The following is a 16,257-nucleotide window of genomic DNA, read 5'->3' as shown; positions in this document are numbered from 1 at the left end:
TTCAAGCGATTCTCCTGCTTCAGTCTCCCAAGTAGCTGGGTTTACAGGCTCCCACTACCATGCCCATCGATTGTATTTTTAGTAGGGACAGGGTTTCACCATGTTGGCCAGGCTGGTCTCGAACTGCTGACCTCAGGTGATCCACCTGCCTCAGCTTCCCAAAGTGGTGGGATTACAGGCGTGAGCCACCAAGCCCGGCCAGGTGACTCAATTTTTAATCAGCTGTAAGAAATTCCATTTATATAGGACTCACTTCAGTTTGGTTTATTGGTAAGTATATTTTATTGACCTGTGAAATGGAAATTTGCTCACTAGGAAAACCATCTTCAGATACAGCTCCTAAGCCCAAGAGAGCCCCCAAGCAGAAGAAAATAGTAGAGACTGTAAACTCTGACTCAGATTCAGAATTTGGCATTCCAAAGAAGACTACAACACCAAAAGGTGAGGATTATCTTCTTATAACCCTTAAACATAAACTGCATGGAAAAGATTGAATTTTTTCTACCTCGTCGAATTTAGAGAGGCTGGGTACTTTGTTTTAAATTGCTTTACTCCTCAATACGCAGCGTGTCTAGGAATCAACGCTCAGTTAGGGTCCAAAGGAGGAATACCAATTTAGTTCTGTTACTTTATTTTACAAATTTAAAAAGTTGAGGCTCAAAGAGGTTAAATATGAATCCCTAAGAGTGGTCCAAATCCTCTCCTACAGCCAACTCACTGGAACTTATTAAAAAGTCAGATTAGCACTCCACACTAATTAAACTGTGATACTTACTGGAATGGGGTAGATCCAGGACTCTTAGGCTAGAATGTTTTTCTCACCTAAGAAATAACTGTACTCAGGGCCACACAAGGAACCAGCACTGGTTCTCCATGGCATCCGCTCTGTCTTCAGAATCGGGAAAGCCCTTAAAGATGCTGTGTTAAATATGTTTGTAAGACATGATGTGCTCTGAGGGTAGCTGCTCAACCTTTTATTCAGCCGAAGGATATTTTCCTCAGTGTGTTTCTCAGATTTCTTAAAGGAGTGGTTGGGATAAAGAACTATAGACCCACAGGGAAATGGAGGTAATAGAGTGGCAAAGAATCGTAGTGACTGGGAAGGTAGTATTTGAGGTTGCAGGATTGGAAGCCTTTATAAATTGAAAAATGCTATTTCCTCGATTCATTTGATCAAATATGACATCCCAAGATTATTTAAGGCTATCTTTGTACTTGTACAATTTAGCTCTCGAGGAATTTTTAAAGATTTACAATTGCAATTTAGTTCTGTTTTCTTTCATTGGCATCATTGTGGGATGGAGAAATCTGGCCCCTACTTAAATATTCCATTTTCTCCTTGCACCTCCAGTGATGAGAATAAGAGGTTAGGTAGGTGAAAAAAATGCTGCATGTGCTGAGTCTAGGTCTGGGAAGGAATACGTATTTGACATTTTATAGTTAATACTGGGTGGTTCTCAGACTGTGTTACTCAAAGTGTGGGACATGTAACTGGTTGTTACTAGTGTTTGATAAGTCAAACTGAGTAAACAATTATAAACTGAGTGACCTTTATAATAATTTTGTGTTAATAAAAAAGCATGTGATTTTTTTAGTGATTTGTGTTCTGTTGTACTTTTAAAAGTATTGGGTCCATGACAAATTGGAAATTGAAAGCACTCTTCCAAGATACTTCCTTTTCAAGCTCAAGGACCACATAGCAAATACAAATGTTTTATGCGTGAGGGGATTCGTCATAAAATTTGTCTCTGGGACTTTCCCACTAGTTTAAATGTATTTGTGAAAAAGTCTTTAGTCATGTCAACCCCAGAATTGAAATGCTGCTGCCAAATTGTTTATAGTCACTCATAGGAAGAGATCAGAACCGCAGTGCTCCACTGATGGGGCATGCTAAAGAAATAAACTATACTGTTGTGACATTTATCTTTTTATACTGCATTTACCCATGGAAGAAAAAACCTTTTGTATCATTTTAAGGTAAAGGCCGAGGGGCAAAGAAAAGGAAAGCATCTGGTTCTGAAAATGAAGGTGATTACACCCCTGGCAGGAAAACATCCAAAACAACAAGCAAGGTAACCGAGAACATCATTGCACATTAGTGCGTCGCTTTTTAAAAAAAAAAAATCTGTAATTGACTTAGTTTGCTTATTACTACAATCCTCTAACAGCTTTCCACCTAGCATCTCCTATCAATATGGGGGCTTGTATATGGTTAAGGAATTATTCAAGTATAAATTTACATAATCAGGATTATTTCTTGCATAACAGTGTGCTATAAATTAACCCACTTAGAATCTTCCATTTCATCCATTGAGCTGGTGGTGTTATGCTACCTATTATTAGACTGGTTTTAGACTGAATTATTTTTCAGACTAAAGACTGTTTGCTTTTAACTTGCATTTATTTGACCAGGGCTAATTTGATTTCTTTTTAATTGAATTCATTTGACTGTGGCTAATTTTCCCAATTAGTCTGACCCTTTTCCAGAAGTACACTATTTCTTTTAGGTAATGAATGACATCAGCTCCCCTTACCCGTTTTTTTCTCTTCTTAGTAAAACTAAAAAATACCAGTGTAGATGATCGTAGCTTTATGTTGAGTTCCACACTGACCTCTTCCTTCCAGTCGTCTTCTTTGTCTCGGGTCCACCTCGGTGACTCTTTGCATTTTTTAAAACACAGTGCGTACTACACACGGTGCATGAGTCTTGTTTCCTTCCATGAGTTCTTTTTTTGTTTTTCCAAGTGAATGAGGAATTTATTGTGTAAAAAAGAATTATCTAGAGAATGCCACACAAAGGCCTAGTATGGTTACAGTACTGAATATAAAAGGCAGTTGCTCACGATGACAACACTGAAGTACTGAGAGATACTAAAGTACTTTCTGAATCAAAGTCAAATGATACTCAGCATGGTTTTAATGTCCTCATGTATATCAAAGTTTTACTAGTCTGATACTTCTGTAAACCAGGTAACCAGAATCATACAGCTTTTGGTGCTATATAACTTGGCAATAACCAAGTCTGGTGACACATAAAACTACTCATAGTACTCATCTGGTATATATCCACACAAACATTTTGTAATTCCAATTCCTTGGTCAAGTGATATATTGCTTGAATTCATTAAATATATTTAGATTTCTGTATTATACAAAGTTAAATGTACAACTAAATTAGTATATGAAAAGTGCTAATTCTTAATATGTACTTACCAATAGGAAAGTTTGAAGTTTTACTAATCAGGGCATTGTGTATACTTTTTGGGTAATGTATAATAATTTCAGGAATAAAGGCGTTACATTTTTGAGGCTAGAACAAGGTGGCGAATTATTGTATGTAATCCTTTGTATTCTTCCAAAAAATAAGGTAACTGGTCTTAGGTTAGCATTACGATTCTAGTAATTTTAAAAGCACCATTATTTGTAATACTTCCTAAACATAAGCAAAGTATGAGGAGTGCTAGTTCTTAATACTAGTCTTCTAATTTTTAAATCTATTATAAAAATATCTAGAAACCGAAGAAAACATCTTTTGATCAGGATTCGGATGTGGACATCTTCCCCTCCGACTTCCCTTCTGAGCCACCTTCTCTGCCACGAACCGGTCGGGCTAGGAAAGAAGTTAAATACTTTGCAGAGTCTGATGAAGATGACGACGATGTTGATTTTGCAATGTTCAATTAAGTGCCCAAAGAGCACAAACATTTTCCAACAGATACCTTGTGTTGTCCTTTTGTCTTTTCTGTCTCAGACTTTTGTACATCTGGCTTATTTTAATGTGATGATGTAATTGATGGTTTTTTATTGTGGTAGGCCTTTTAACATTTTGTTCTTACACATACAGTTTTATGCTCTTTTTTACTCATGAAATGTCACGTACTGTCTGATTGGCTTGTAGCATTGTTATAGACTGCCGTGCATTAGCACAGATTTTAATTGTCATGGATACAGACTACAGACCGGCTTTTTGAAATGAAATTTAAACATTAAAAATGGACCTGTGTTCTCTCTTTACTGAAGGTAAAAGCTCCCACACACCTTTAAAATAAATATATTTTATTCTTTGCCAGGAGACTCCATGGAAAAAGGTAAACGGTATATGAACATAGAAAGCATTGTTAAACAATCTCAATGTACAAACAGAGCCAGTGAAAGTACATCACAGACTTGCTAATATATCAAAAAAAAAAAAAAAAAAAAATTCCACTAGTGCTTAAATGAGAACTAAGAAACTGACACTTGTATCTGTTAACCACTCTACCACAGCTTTCACTCTGCTTCATAGTGATTGAACAAGGTCAAAGGAGGCAGATTCTATGCCTGTGTCTTTGGGAGTTAATATCAGCCCCTTGGCATCAAGAAGGCCGAAAAAAAAATATCCCAATATCAGGCACGAATCAGGAAGGACACTAGAGTTATGTGGTCCAGGTGGTAGACCAGCCTGCTAATTATCCCATGAAATTTCCCTAATGGCTTATGAACAGGTAAACAAAAACTTATTAACACTGAAAAGTGTTTTCGCCTTGGAGGCTATCATTACTGTAAAAATGTACTTTTTTTTTTTAACTGTGTAGTTATGTCATTTAATAAGTAATAAACCACTTTTAATTTAAAGTGACATTAACAGTTGAACAAATGACATTTGATTAACTGAACTGGCAGTTACACTGATACAGAATTCTCTTCTGCTAGCGCAGGGAATTTGTATACTTTTACTGGGCAACATGAAATAAAAGATGCAGTTTGAGAGCATCAGAAAGAGGAAAGACAAGCTTCCATACTAACTAAATTAGAATATCTTCAGCCTCATCTTGTCATACTGTACAAGAGTCCTGTTTTCTTACCTTGATGTCTCGACTATTCCATGAAAGCAAGACAGTTATCTTTTTGAACTTGGGTGGACAGGTACAGTAGTCTATTTCATCACCTTGGTGTCTTGATTATTTTGAGTAGACATAAAGGAAAGCACCAAACATACAGTATAGAAAGAACAGAGCCATACTTCTGTATGTACAAAGTCTTCAGAAACTTAACCAGGGGTAAATCTTTTTGACTGGGTCTTTGCCATGCAATCTTGAGTGCTCAGAGAGGAAAATAGAAGCTTTTAACTAGTTTCTGGTTGCATGAAATGGCTGAATTTTTAGAATTTGCAAAGTCTGTATTTCTAGGTACATTACACAGTGAGGAGTATATATATATTGATACATATGAAAACTTCTTGGTCCTTCCGAGTTTTAATATATTTTCAGTCCAAAAACTAAGCAGCAGTAAAAATGTTTTTTCTTGCATTTTAAATCCTGGAACTGAAGGTATTGGGGAATGTTTGAAGTAGCTAGAAAATGTCTTATTGCACCAGTGGTGACTGACTGACCCCGCTGTTTTCCACCGAGCTGGGTGAGATGCTAGGACTGTGCTCTGCTGTGTTACCACTTGAACTTGGAGTCAAGGGTTCATGTCCTTCAGAATTCTCCAGCATTTCCTGAATAAGAGGTGGCATTGATCCAGGAATTTCCATTTTCAAGGTAATTACACGTTCTGCACCTTTTAAAAAGAGAGAATGCAAATCTGGTTAAGACAAGGAGTTAAGCTATAAGAGATAACCAGGGACCAACTTTCATGTATTTTAACAGAGGTGTTTCCTAAGACTTTTGCTTAGGAATTATGAAATACAGAAATCAAGTGGCTTTTACTTTTATTGAAAAGGACCCATCAATTATCATCACTCGCATAAATACAAAGATAAATGTATTTGAAATGGGAATTGCACCCACCAAAAACCATGTTTATTGTGAAGTTCAGCTCAGACTCACAGTGTGTTGAGAGGGGCTTTTTATGATCCGCTAGAACTTATCTTTAATGCAAGCAATAACATACTGTTGCTTCCTTGGATAAGAAAATTATGCAAACAATGCCTCACAGAGGTTATCCTTATTTTACACCATTAAAACATTTTTACGTTAGAGAAAGGAGCAAAGATGTGGTGATGTTTAAATTTGATGCCTCAGTTTCAGGAAATAACAATTTACAAAGAAAAGTTCTTGAGGAAACTAACGAATCTTGAAAAAGGTTGATGCCAGTTACCCACAAACAGGAATTCACAATGTGTAATGATTATTAACAACTTGATTTAGCAGTGTACTGTCCAGTATAGTAGCCACTAGGTAGCTACATTTAAATTTGTTAAATGAAATTAGAAAAACACTGCCTCAGTTGCATAAGCCACACTTGAAGTGCTCAAGAACCTCATGTGTCTAGTCGCTGCTGAACTGTGGAGTACCGATTATTTCTGTTACTGCAGTCAATTCTATTAGATAGCGCTAGTCTAGTTATCTATACAGGATGACAGTATTAAGTTAAACAGCCTCATTTTTAAAAAAGATACCATATTCACAACTACACTGGTATCTGCTCCTAATTCCATGCCAGGATGAATTCAAAATGCTCATCCAGGAAACCTAAGAAGGAGCTCAAGGATTAAGACTGCTTGTTAAACAAGTTCCTGGTGCATTTAAGCACTTTCTGAAACACAGAGTTGATTCCTTGGCTAGCAAAAACCTTCAGAGACAGAGTAAGTAGTCTGATGGGGAAGGAGAATGGCAATAGCCCATTTGGTACCAGGGATAGCTGCTGAGTTGTCTCTCTCCATAGAAAAACCTTTCTCTAACACTCAACTGTGATATGGCTCTAGGCACCTCTATAATTGCTTGAGTTGCTACATAAACAGAAAATCACTAGGCAAAGAGTATTTATCCCTCTTAGGAAGGCAAGAATTCCTTTGCTTAGAAGTGTGCAGAAGGAAATCTGCCTATACACAAGACAGCAATGGCTAAAGTGATGGAGAGAAACTTAACCATTAACGATAATCCTAAGTACTATTCATTTTTCTTAAGGTTTGGATGTTTAGGAAAAACTGGAGTCAAGGTTACATAAACCAGAGATTACATGTGTGAACCTAGATATTTAATTAAATATATGAAGTGGAATTAAATGTATGAACCTAGAAATTTCGCCTGTCCATATAGTACATTCTCTTGAAAACCATGTTTTTCTAATCAGCCATGAATTTTAAAGCTCTCAATCATTTATTAAGATCATTTAATAGGGTAAGACTTGAGGTTTTCTTTTCTTTATTTTTTTCTTAAAGGGGAGAGTTATTTCCTTTTGATTTCAATGAGAAAAAGCCAGTAAACATCCTGAATTGAGAAATAAAGACACACAACCTGGTAAGGCCCTCAAGTCTGTGTTGTGACCATAGTACAGAGCGCACAAAGACATACCTTTAGCACTGATGCTGCGGAGATCTGTGATTTTCATTAAGATCTTTGGAAACATGTGAGGCTTGCTGGGTCGTCTTTTTCTGATATAAATTTTTAGCGCTTCCAGCAATGGTTCTTGTAGCTTATCTACTTTTGTTGGTTCCTCAAGGTCCTGGCGGTCTAGATACCAGGAATAAAGTATTAAACAAAATCAGGATTTCTGCCCTTTCCCCCTCTTCCTTGTTTCCTTATTCCTACTGGTATGACTTCATTAATTTGGTAATTCAATTACATATACAGATTTGCAGACTTAACGCCATTGCTTTAAGCAATGATACTTGATTGATCTAAAATAAATAAATAAATCACCCCCCTTGGTAGTCTAAACATTTTGATGGCTGGTTGCTTTTGTCCCAGGGAAAGAACTACCTCCTGTGACCAGAAGGTGTCACTACCGAACTGAATTAAAACAAACCTTGAGCAGGATGGTTATTTTGGCACAAAGTAAATCTGCTTCTTAATTAAAGCCATTACTTTTTAAACACTTAGGATTCAGCCTCCTGTAGGCCAGTAGGGGTCACTACGAAGAAGAAAGCTCAATTTTATCCCAGTCCTCCACGGGTTGATGGGAGGGCCCAGCCAAAAACTTGTATGTCTACCCGCTAAATAACAGCACATGCAGGTCCCTTGTCATTATTATGTCCCCAGGCAATTTATTTTACAATAGTCTGATCTTGCCTTTAAGAAAAAACAAAACCTGTGGCAACTAGAGAAACAGCTTTCTGGGATTTCTTTCTGAGCAGAAGGATCCCAAATACCATGATTTAATTTGTAACAACATGGAAAAATACAGTGAACCCAGGCACGTATGCCTGGCTTTATCACATCTTATCCCATGGAAAAGCAACTCCAAAAGGGAAATGAGGGATTTTTCACAAATTACAAGTATAAACTGTTCTTCATGGAATTTCATGAGGCTTTTCTACATAGTTGGTACCTCCACAGATTAAGCAGATGGCACTGAGAAGGCCTGTTTCTGTGTCATCCATTTCCAAAGGCAGGAGCTGGTTGGCAAAGGTGAACACAAGGTCAGTCAGAGGACCAAATCCAGCATTGTGCATCTGAGTTCGATTTAGGGTAAGGCCGTCTGAAAAAGTCATGGTGTCTTGTTCTGGGGTATACCTGGTGCAAATTCTAAGAATCTGGAAGGGAAAAAAAATTGATGGATGATCTAAGCCAGCCTGTCCTGAAGACATCAATCAGATGTAAGCAGGAAATAGCATGAAGATTTCCAAGAAGCTCCTATATCACATGGGCACTGTGCCCCCTTTCACATGTTGAATGTTTTCTTTAGGTCTTTTATTAAAAGACTACAGAAATCAAAACTCAGAGGCTAAAGTTGTTTAGGAAACACTAAACCAGACAAAAGAAATTTTGAGAAATACCTTTACATTAAAAGTAGTTCATTATTCAAATAAACATGTACAGAGTACCTAGTTATGTCCCAGGCACTATGCCAGGTGCTAGAGATTAAAAAAGATGAATAAGATTCTATTTTTTAAGAGCTTACAAGTCTATAATCAATAAGTGACAATATTTATTAAATGCATAGTATGTATCAAGTTTTGTGCATACCCTATATTCAATCGTTCAAGCAGCCTGGTAAAGTGAATATTATTATTCTGTTACAGATGAAGGATTTAAGGCTCAGAAAAGTAGGTGATGTGCCCAATGTCACATAGTTAACATGTAAATGGATCTGACTCAAACCCAAGTTAGGTTCTCTCTTCCATGATGCCTCTGGTCACAGAGTTACACAGACAGCTATAACACAAGGCACATGAGTGAAACCAGCAAGGTACTACAGAGTTCAGAAGAAGGAAAGCTCAGAAACAGCCAAGAGGACATCAAGGGCAGATCCACAGAGAAGAGGTGGCATTTCCACCAAACCCTGAAGTGAAGGCAGGATTTATATAGGCAAAAAGCTTCAGTCACTCTGCCAGAGTCTCCCAATCCCACCCAGTGCATGCTTGACACATAATCTGGTCGGCTCCGTGGGGCGCCAGCTACTAAGGAGACTCCTGCTCACTGCCCTGTGCCTCACTCTGAGCCAAACAAACTAAAAATGCCTCGCTTCAGTAGATACTCCATCCTGGCTCATGTTTCCACTGCCCTGTTAACCTAACTGCTGGTAAGGAGCTCTGTGCATTCCAGAGCATTTCCCACCCAGAACCACGTTTCTGCTGACCAGGTTTCCGTACTTGACTTTTGCCTCTGAAAATGTTTCAGAGCTGCTTGAAGGACAGAAGTAAATCCCACCTGGACAAAAGTGAATAACCCAGAAGGCTGAAGAAGTTGAGAGTTTTTCCCAGATACAGGAGCTCAATTTGACTGGGTCTAGTCCTGGAAATGTCCACCTCAGCATCAACCTACAGAAAGGCAGATGTGCTCAGAAAGTCCTGCATTCTTCCTGTTACATGGCCATGTGCAGAAAGGAGGGGCCTCTGAGGAAGACACAGGACCCTGCCCAGGACGGACCTCCCTGTAGGAAAGCCCTCTCCACCCTGCCCATATTCCCACCAGGGCTCCTAGAACAAGAACTTCTGTCAAATCTCTCATCTCGTCAGGGAAACACGGGGGGTTTGGGACAATGACACTTCCCATGGTGAAGACAGTCCTTTCTGACTGGTGATGGGTCCACAGAGCCTCACACCCACTGGACCACATGAACCACGATGGGACACGTACATTGCAATGGTCACATGCTTTTGTGTTCTCTAAATCTCCAAGAAGGCAGTGACTTGGAAGCCAGCCTTCTTCCTACGGAAAAGACTCCAGTGTGGTTTGCAGGAAGGCACTGGGATGCCCTGCAGAGGGCGTGCAGCGCCTCTGCTGGTATATATATATTTCAAGCCTGACTTCAGTGTCTTATTGGTTAAAACTGAGAGGAAAATTGTGAATGAGTAGCACTCCTCATCCTTAACATACAATAATAGCTAATGTTTTATCGATCACCTACTATGTACCAGGTACCACACTAAACACTTTAATGTATCATTTCTCTTGTCAATTCATGAGTTAAGTGTTACTATTACCCCGTTTTACAGACGGGGAAACAAATGTGAATAGCTTATGCTAGGTCACATAAGCCAGTAGAATGATTTGATTTAGGCTTTTCCTAGAACCTGTGCTTTTAACCATTGCTACATAGCTGCCTCATTCCCTTTTCATGCCAATACCCAAGCCTAGACACCTCTCTAAGATTAATCTTTAGCCCAGTACCAATTTCAGTATAAGCCTTACTGGGCACTTTTGGGCAGCACATAATGGCACAGCTATTCACGGTGGCCCGCCTGGTGCAGAGCAGTGCAGAGCTTGTGGCCTGGAAACACAAACGTCACTTTATATTGGGAGGGGTGGTAGAGGTATCTAAATCAGGACATGTCCTCAAACTTCTTAATGTTCCTACTACATGATCAAGTGACACAGTGAACTAGCATCTGATTGTTAATGTGTGTGGTTATCAAAACACTACCACGATCTCTCTTCATTGGATGGGTGATCATTTTCACCTCCCACATACTTGCCCAAGGGCCTCTCTGAGCTAGCCCAGCCATTTCCTCTGTGTTCCTGATTGGTTGGCCTGTTTCAGTTCATCTTGGTAGCTGACGAGGTATGAAGCCATTCCCAATGTCAGAGCAGTAAGAAGACCCAGAGGGCACTGGGCATAAAGCCTCACATTTCCCCTGAAAGCCCTGGGAGGTAAAGTGTGGTGCTCAAGATCACACAAGCAATGGTGACGGAGCCTAGAATACAGGTCGTCCAATCCCCAGCCTCATGTCCCTTCAACTACCTGGAGGAACATTAGGAAATACCACCTGTATGGGAAGTTAGCAAGTGACGGTCAAAGTTAGCACTTTGGGAGGCCAAGGGGGGTGGATCATCTGCAGTCAGAAGTTCGAGACCAGGCTGGCCCACACAGTGAAACTGGGCCTGGTGACACACACCTGTTGTCCCAGCTACTGGGAAGGCTGAGGCCAGAGAATCGCTTGAACTGGGAAGGGGAGGTTGCAGTGATCTGAGACCACGCCACTGCACTCCAGCCTGGGCGACAGAGAGAGACCCTGTCTCAACAATAATGAAGTTGGCATGCCCAATATTGATGGGCCTCAAATCCCCAGACACGTTTCTAGTCTGGAATCACATGGGTACTAGACATGTCTTTGCAGCTTTAGCATGCTGCCGAGAAAGGAATGCATGAGATCTGTCCTCTGCAAAAATCAAAGAATCCAGAGATTCGCTGGAAAGGAACAGAAGACCAGGATTTAGGACTTTGCAAATTGCCAGTAACTCACTTAGAAATCCACATCCAAATGCAGCACTCAAATGTTTCTAACTATTCTATCCAAAAAAGTTTTCCGCTCAAAAGTTAGCATGTGTTTAGGTTCAGATGAGGCATTTAAACTATGTTCTGTTGCCTCTCTTGCTAGGAAGTTCAAAGCCGAAACCAAGTACAACTGGTACATCCAAAGCCGAACGCGCATGGCCTGAGAAGGAATGTCTTCAGCTCAATGTCTTCTTTTATCTGAGGAGCCTCCCTTCCCTGCCCCTGCCCCTGCCCCTGCCCCAGCCTGAAACAGGACGGGTCCCATGTGAAACAGGTATCCCCCTCACAGCTCCCGGCTGGTCCTGTCTCTGGAGGGAACCCAAGTCGTTTCATTTTGTCACATCAAAATCAAATGCCAGTGGCAACCACCAAGTACTTCTCCAGGATTAAAACACTCTTTGTTTGGAAGGAAGGCATCTATCTGGAAAGACCAGCACGCAGGCGTCACGAGATGGGTAAAAATAACCCAGCCAAGGCCGCCTCGCCAAAGCGGAGCCCTGTCGGACAACACAGAGCTCCTGTTGATGCTCAAAGTCGATCCTCCTCAGGGCAAAAAGAACCTTCCCTCCTTGCCATCAGCGAAGACAGCTGTGCATCTCCCTACTGCTTTTGATGGGAGTGTGTGTTCTGTGTGTCTCCTGTGGGTGGGGGTCCTGCTTGATAATGGAACCCTGGAAGGATCTGATGATAGTGGACCACAGAGGTAGAGCCAGGGACTTGTCCACCAAGCTGCCATCACCTCTGGTGAGGGCCTCTGAAGTGATCCCTTATTTCCATTCCTGCTTCAGTACCATCCACGGCAGTCAGAGCATGCTGTTCAAAATGCTCATCAGAGGAGCAAACTCCTCATATGGCTCTGGTCACCTTTGGAATAAAATCCAAACTCTGCCTGCTTGCCAACGTCAGCTACTCCTTTCCTTTGCTCATGAGCCTCTGGCCATGTCGGTCTTCTTTGTAACCTTTCAGTGACTCACTGCTGAGGCAAAGCGTTTGCCCTTGCTTTTCCCTCTGGCTCAATGCTTTTCCCTGATCTTCACATGGCTCTGTTCTCAGAGTCCGGCTTCAACGTCACCTCCTCCAAAACCCATCACCCTTTTTTCCTTTGATCCTACCCCCTTTAAGGGATGGAGCTTAATTCCCCTCCCCTTGAGTGTGTCCTGGACTGAGTGATTTGCTTCTGACAGAATATGGTGAAAGTGACCGTGTGTGACTTCTGACACTAGATCACAAAAATCACTGTCACTTCCTTCTTGCTTGCTCTCTCTTGAATCTCTTGCTCTGGAGAAGCTAGCTGACATTTCAAGAGGACAGGTAACCAGCCCCATGGACAGGTCCACATAGCAAGAAACTGAGTCCTCCCATCAATAACCGGCACTCAATTGCTAGGCAAACGTGAAGAGCCAAAGTGGAAGCAGAGAGCTCCCAGCCTCTGCCAGTTTTTTAGATGACTGCAGCTCTGGCCAGTGTCTTGATTGCTATTTCATGACAGATACTAAGCCAGAACCACCCAACGAAGTCAGTACCAGATTCCTGACCCACCATGATGACGGGACATAATAATGCTTATGTTTTAGGCTGCTAAGTTTTGTAGTATTTTGTTCCACTGCAATAGATAACGACTACAGCACACACGCCTGGGGCTGTACAGAAATCTCAAGAATACAGCTTCAGGCATTTTCCCTACACCATACACCTGTACAACTACCACCTAGATCAAACCTGAATATTTCCAGCACCTAGGGGCTCCTATGAGTCCTCCTAATCAAACCTCTTCCTCAAAAGTAACCGTTATTTTGACCTCTATTCCTACAAGTTAGTTTTGCAAGTTCTTGAACTTCAGATCAATGAAATCATACGGGATACCGTCTTTTGTGTCTGGCTTTTATTCACTCAGTATTATCTCTGTGTGATTCACACATATGAGTGTACACAGCAGTAGTTCACTCTTTTTCATGGCTGTGTAGTATTCCACAATGCAAACCACCACCCCATTTTCTCTTCTTCATAGCACTTGTCACGATCTGAGTTTCCTGGCCGATCTCCCTTCTGGAATATGAGCTCTGAGGATGAGACTGCTCTTCACCTGTCTTGCTCTCAGCTGTGTCTTTAACATCTAGAACAGTGTCGTCCACACAGCAGGCTGGTGAATGAATGTTTATTGAATGAATAAACTGAATTCCTTCATCAGACTCTCTTTTACCTTGTAAACCTCAGAAGGAGGCCTCAAGGGACTGCCCAGTTTTTAGGCAGAGGAGAAAGCTCAAACTGCCCGCCCGTCTCAGGCACTCTGCACTGATTGTGTTTGGCAACATGTGGGCAGATCCTGATCTGATTTGACAATTTATCCCCATCTGCTTGTGGGAATGTTTAAGTAGTGATACCAGTAACAGTGTTTAGGCGGTGGTACTAATAACCACGTGCACGCAGCAGACACAGTGCCTGTTGTGACAAACTCACGGGAACAGTGTTTTCCCCAGTGGGACCCGTGGGCAGCCTGCCTTGACCGAGGAGCAAATACACACGTTAGAAGCAGCAAGGCTCTTGCTCCTGTCACTGTCCCTGTTTTCTAGACCAGCATACTCGCAGCCCACGTTTTGCAATGTTAAGAATTATTTTAATAACCTATTTTAACTTAAGCTATCCAAAATATTTTTGTTTCCACATGTAATCAATACAAAAAAAAAAAAAAAAAAACATGAAGGAGGTATTTTCCATGTGTCAATACTAAGTCTTTGAAAGACAGCGTTTATCTTGCAATACACTCCCGAGCCACAGCTGCTGACCTTGACAGCACAGCCCCAGACGCTACTGCCCAGTGGCTCAGACGCCACCGTGCACAAAGGCCGCGTGGGCTTCCTCAACGCCGACGATTACAGCTTATTTAAAGGAACACTTACTACATGCCAGGGACTACTTAACTCAATTCTTTATCCCAGCAACGTAAATGGGGAGGAGCTACTATTATTCAATTGATGAGGAAACGGAGGCTCAGAGAGGTCACTTAACATCCCTAAGTTCACTCAGCTCCTAAATGGCAGAGCTGAGATTTGAACCCGGGGAGTTTGCCTGCAAAGCCCACCTACCTCTTGAACACTACACTGGCTACCCCACAGCAGCTCCTGGTGCCTCACGGGGTAATCGTGCCATATCTGTGGGTAAGCTGGGGCTACGGGAGACCCAGGGCTGCCCCATGATGGCGCAGATACCCACGCGCGATGCTGAAGCCTAAACTCAAGCTGTGGGGCTCTGGGCCCAGAGCTCCCGCCCTGCCAACCTGGGCTCTTGTCTCTACTGAGTCCCCAGGAAGGGGACGGGAAGGGACTGGTTCATGTAAGAATGCCTCTCCATGGCTGTATAGATGCCCGGTCTCCAGCGACTCCAGGAGCCACAAGTCACACTTTGAAGTCACACATGCTGTCACTTTTGTATCACCAGAAGCAAGGCGCTGCTGTGACTGGCAGGTATATATTTTCCTTGGGGGAAGTAAGGGCAGCGGGTGGCAGGACCCAGGAAGCCACATGTCCTGCAGGCAAAGACTTGAAATCTTGAAGCCTTAATAGGTGTGATATTCCAAAAGCAACATATATGCTGGAATTTGAATTCTGGCTGTTCATTCATTTGCTCATTCATTCACAAATATTCACTAAATCCCCGTTTCAGGCCTGGAACTGCCACAGCGACCAACCCTAACATGGTTCCTAGACTCACTGAGACAACAGACCAGGGAAGAAACCGCTGGGAAATACACCTGTCATTACGCTACGCCTTACGAGCTTGGGATGGACCCACAGCGTGAGGAAGGAACTGGGTGGCTGCTCGGGGAAGGCTTTTCTGAAGAGATGGCATTTCAGCTGAGATGAGGAATAGGCCAGGAAGAGCGTGAGAAGAGGGTGGGTAACCTGGACATGGGATGTAAAAGGCTCTGGGTCAGGACAGAGCTTGACTGAGATTCGAGGCAGTGCCAGGAGGTGACGTAGCCAAGAGAGGCGCCCTTGTGAGTTGTGCCAGACGGGCAGCTAGAATTTACAGTCAAGCTCTTCAACCCGGCCTGGCCTGCCCCGTTTTACTACAGTATATACCTCCTTCGCCCATCCTGCCCACCCAATCCTGACTCCACACTGGCCCTGCTCTCCTTCAGCTCGCCCCAGCTGTTGAATGTGGGCTCTGAAGGCAGCTCGCCTGCGTTCAACACCTGGCGCCACTGTTTACTAGCTGTGTGACCCTGGGAAAGCCACTTCCCCTCTCTGAGCCTTCTCCCGTGTTGACAGATGCAATCAGCCCCGCTTCTGAAGTTCCAGTTTTGAGAAATAGCGGCAATGGCTCTTTTACGGGGTCAACCCCCGCAGAGGCAAGATGGCACGAGCCCCTGTCCAGGACGAAGAACCCTGTCGCTGCATCTGCTGAGGGGCCTGGCTGCACCACGCACGCACTCTGGCGTGCCAGCTTTCCCCAGCATTTGCCCACAGGGGTGATATGAAAACCACGTCTTCAGAATCGCAAGTGAATCATTATCCCTTGCTGTGTCCCCACATGGTTTAATTTCATTGTAGAAAACATAGCTGCTTGATGAATTCTCCACCATAGTCTTTAAACAAACCCTGGCAAAGAGGGTCA

The 16,257-nt window shown here is 42.3% G+C and overlaps 2 protein-coding genes across 5 annotated transcripts in view; one reads left to right on the top strand and one right to left on the bottom strand.

Moving 5' to 3' along the window:
• The window catches only part of TOP2B (DNA topoisomerase II beta), a 67,776-nt gene extending 63,775 nt beyond the window's left edge, over positions 1 to 4,001 (top strand). For both annotated transcript variants that reach the window (XM_032267919.1, XM_032267909.1), the window contains exons 34-36: positions 316 to 441; positions 1,978 to 2,072; positions 3,514 to 4,001. In XM_032267919.1, the coding sequence (XP_032123810.1) occupies positions 316 to 441; positions 1,978 to 2,072; positions 3,514 to 3,684 (392 nt within the window). In that variant the 3' untranslated portion in view covers positions 3,685 to 4,001. The remainder of the gene's footprint in view (positions 1 to 315; positions 442 to 1,977; positions 2,073 to 3,513) is intronic.
• A 38-nt stretch (positions 4,002 to 4,039) lies between these two features.
• RARB (retinoic acid receptor beta) overlaps positions 4,040 to 16,257 on the bottom strand; it is a 416,035-nt gene continuing 403,817 nt past the window's right edge. For all 3 annotated transcript variants that reach the window (XM_032267931.1, XM_032267937.1, XM_032267941.1), the window contains 3 exons: positions 8,254 to 8,458; positions 7,278 to 7,436; positions 4,040 to 5,541 (listed from right to left, as the gene is read on the bottom strand). In XM_032267931.1, the coding sequence (XP_032123822.1) occupies positions 5,345 to 5,541; positions 7,278 to 7,436; positions 8,254 to 8,458 (561 nt within the window). In that variant the 3' untranslated portion in view covers positions 4,040 to 5,344. The remainder of the gene's footprint in view (positions 5,542 to 7,277; positions 7,437 to 8,253; positions 8,459 to 16,257) is intronic.

Source organism: Sapajus apella, unplaced genomic scaffold (assembly GCF_009761245.1).
Source record: "Sapajus apella isolate SASKATOON/1434 unplaced genomic scaffold, GSC_monkey_1.0 scaffold4, whole genome shotgun sequence".
NCBI lineage: Eukaryota > Metazoa > Chordata > Mammalia > Primates > Cebidae > Sapajus > Sapajus apella.
This window is presented reverse-complemented; position numbering and strand designations above follow the sequence as displayed.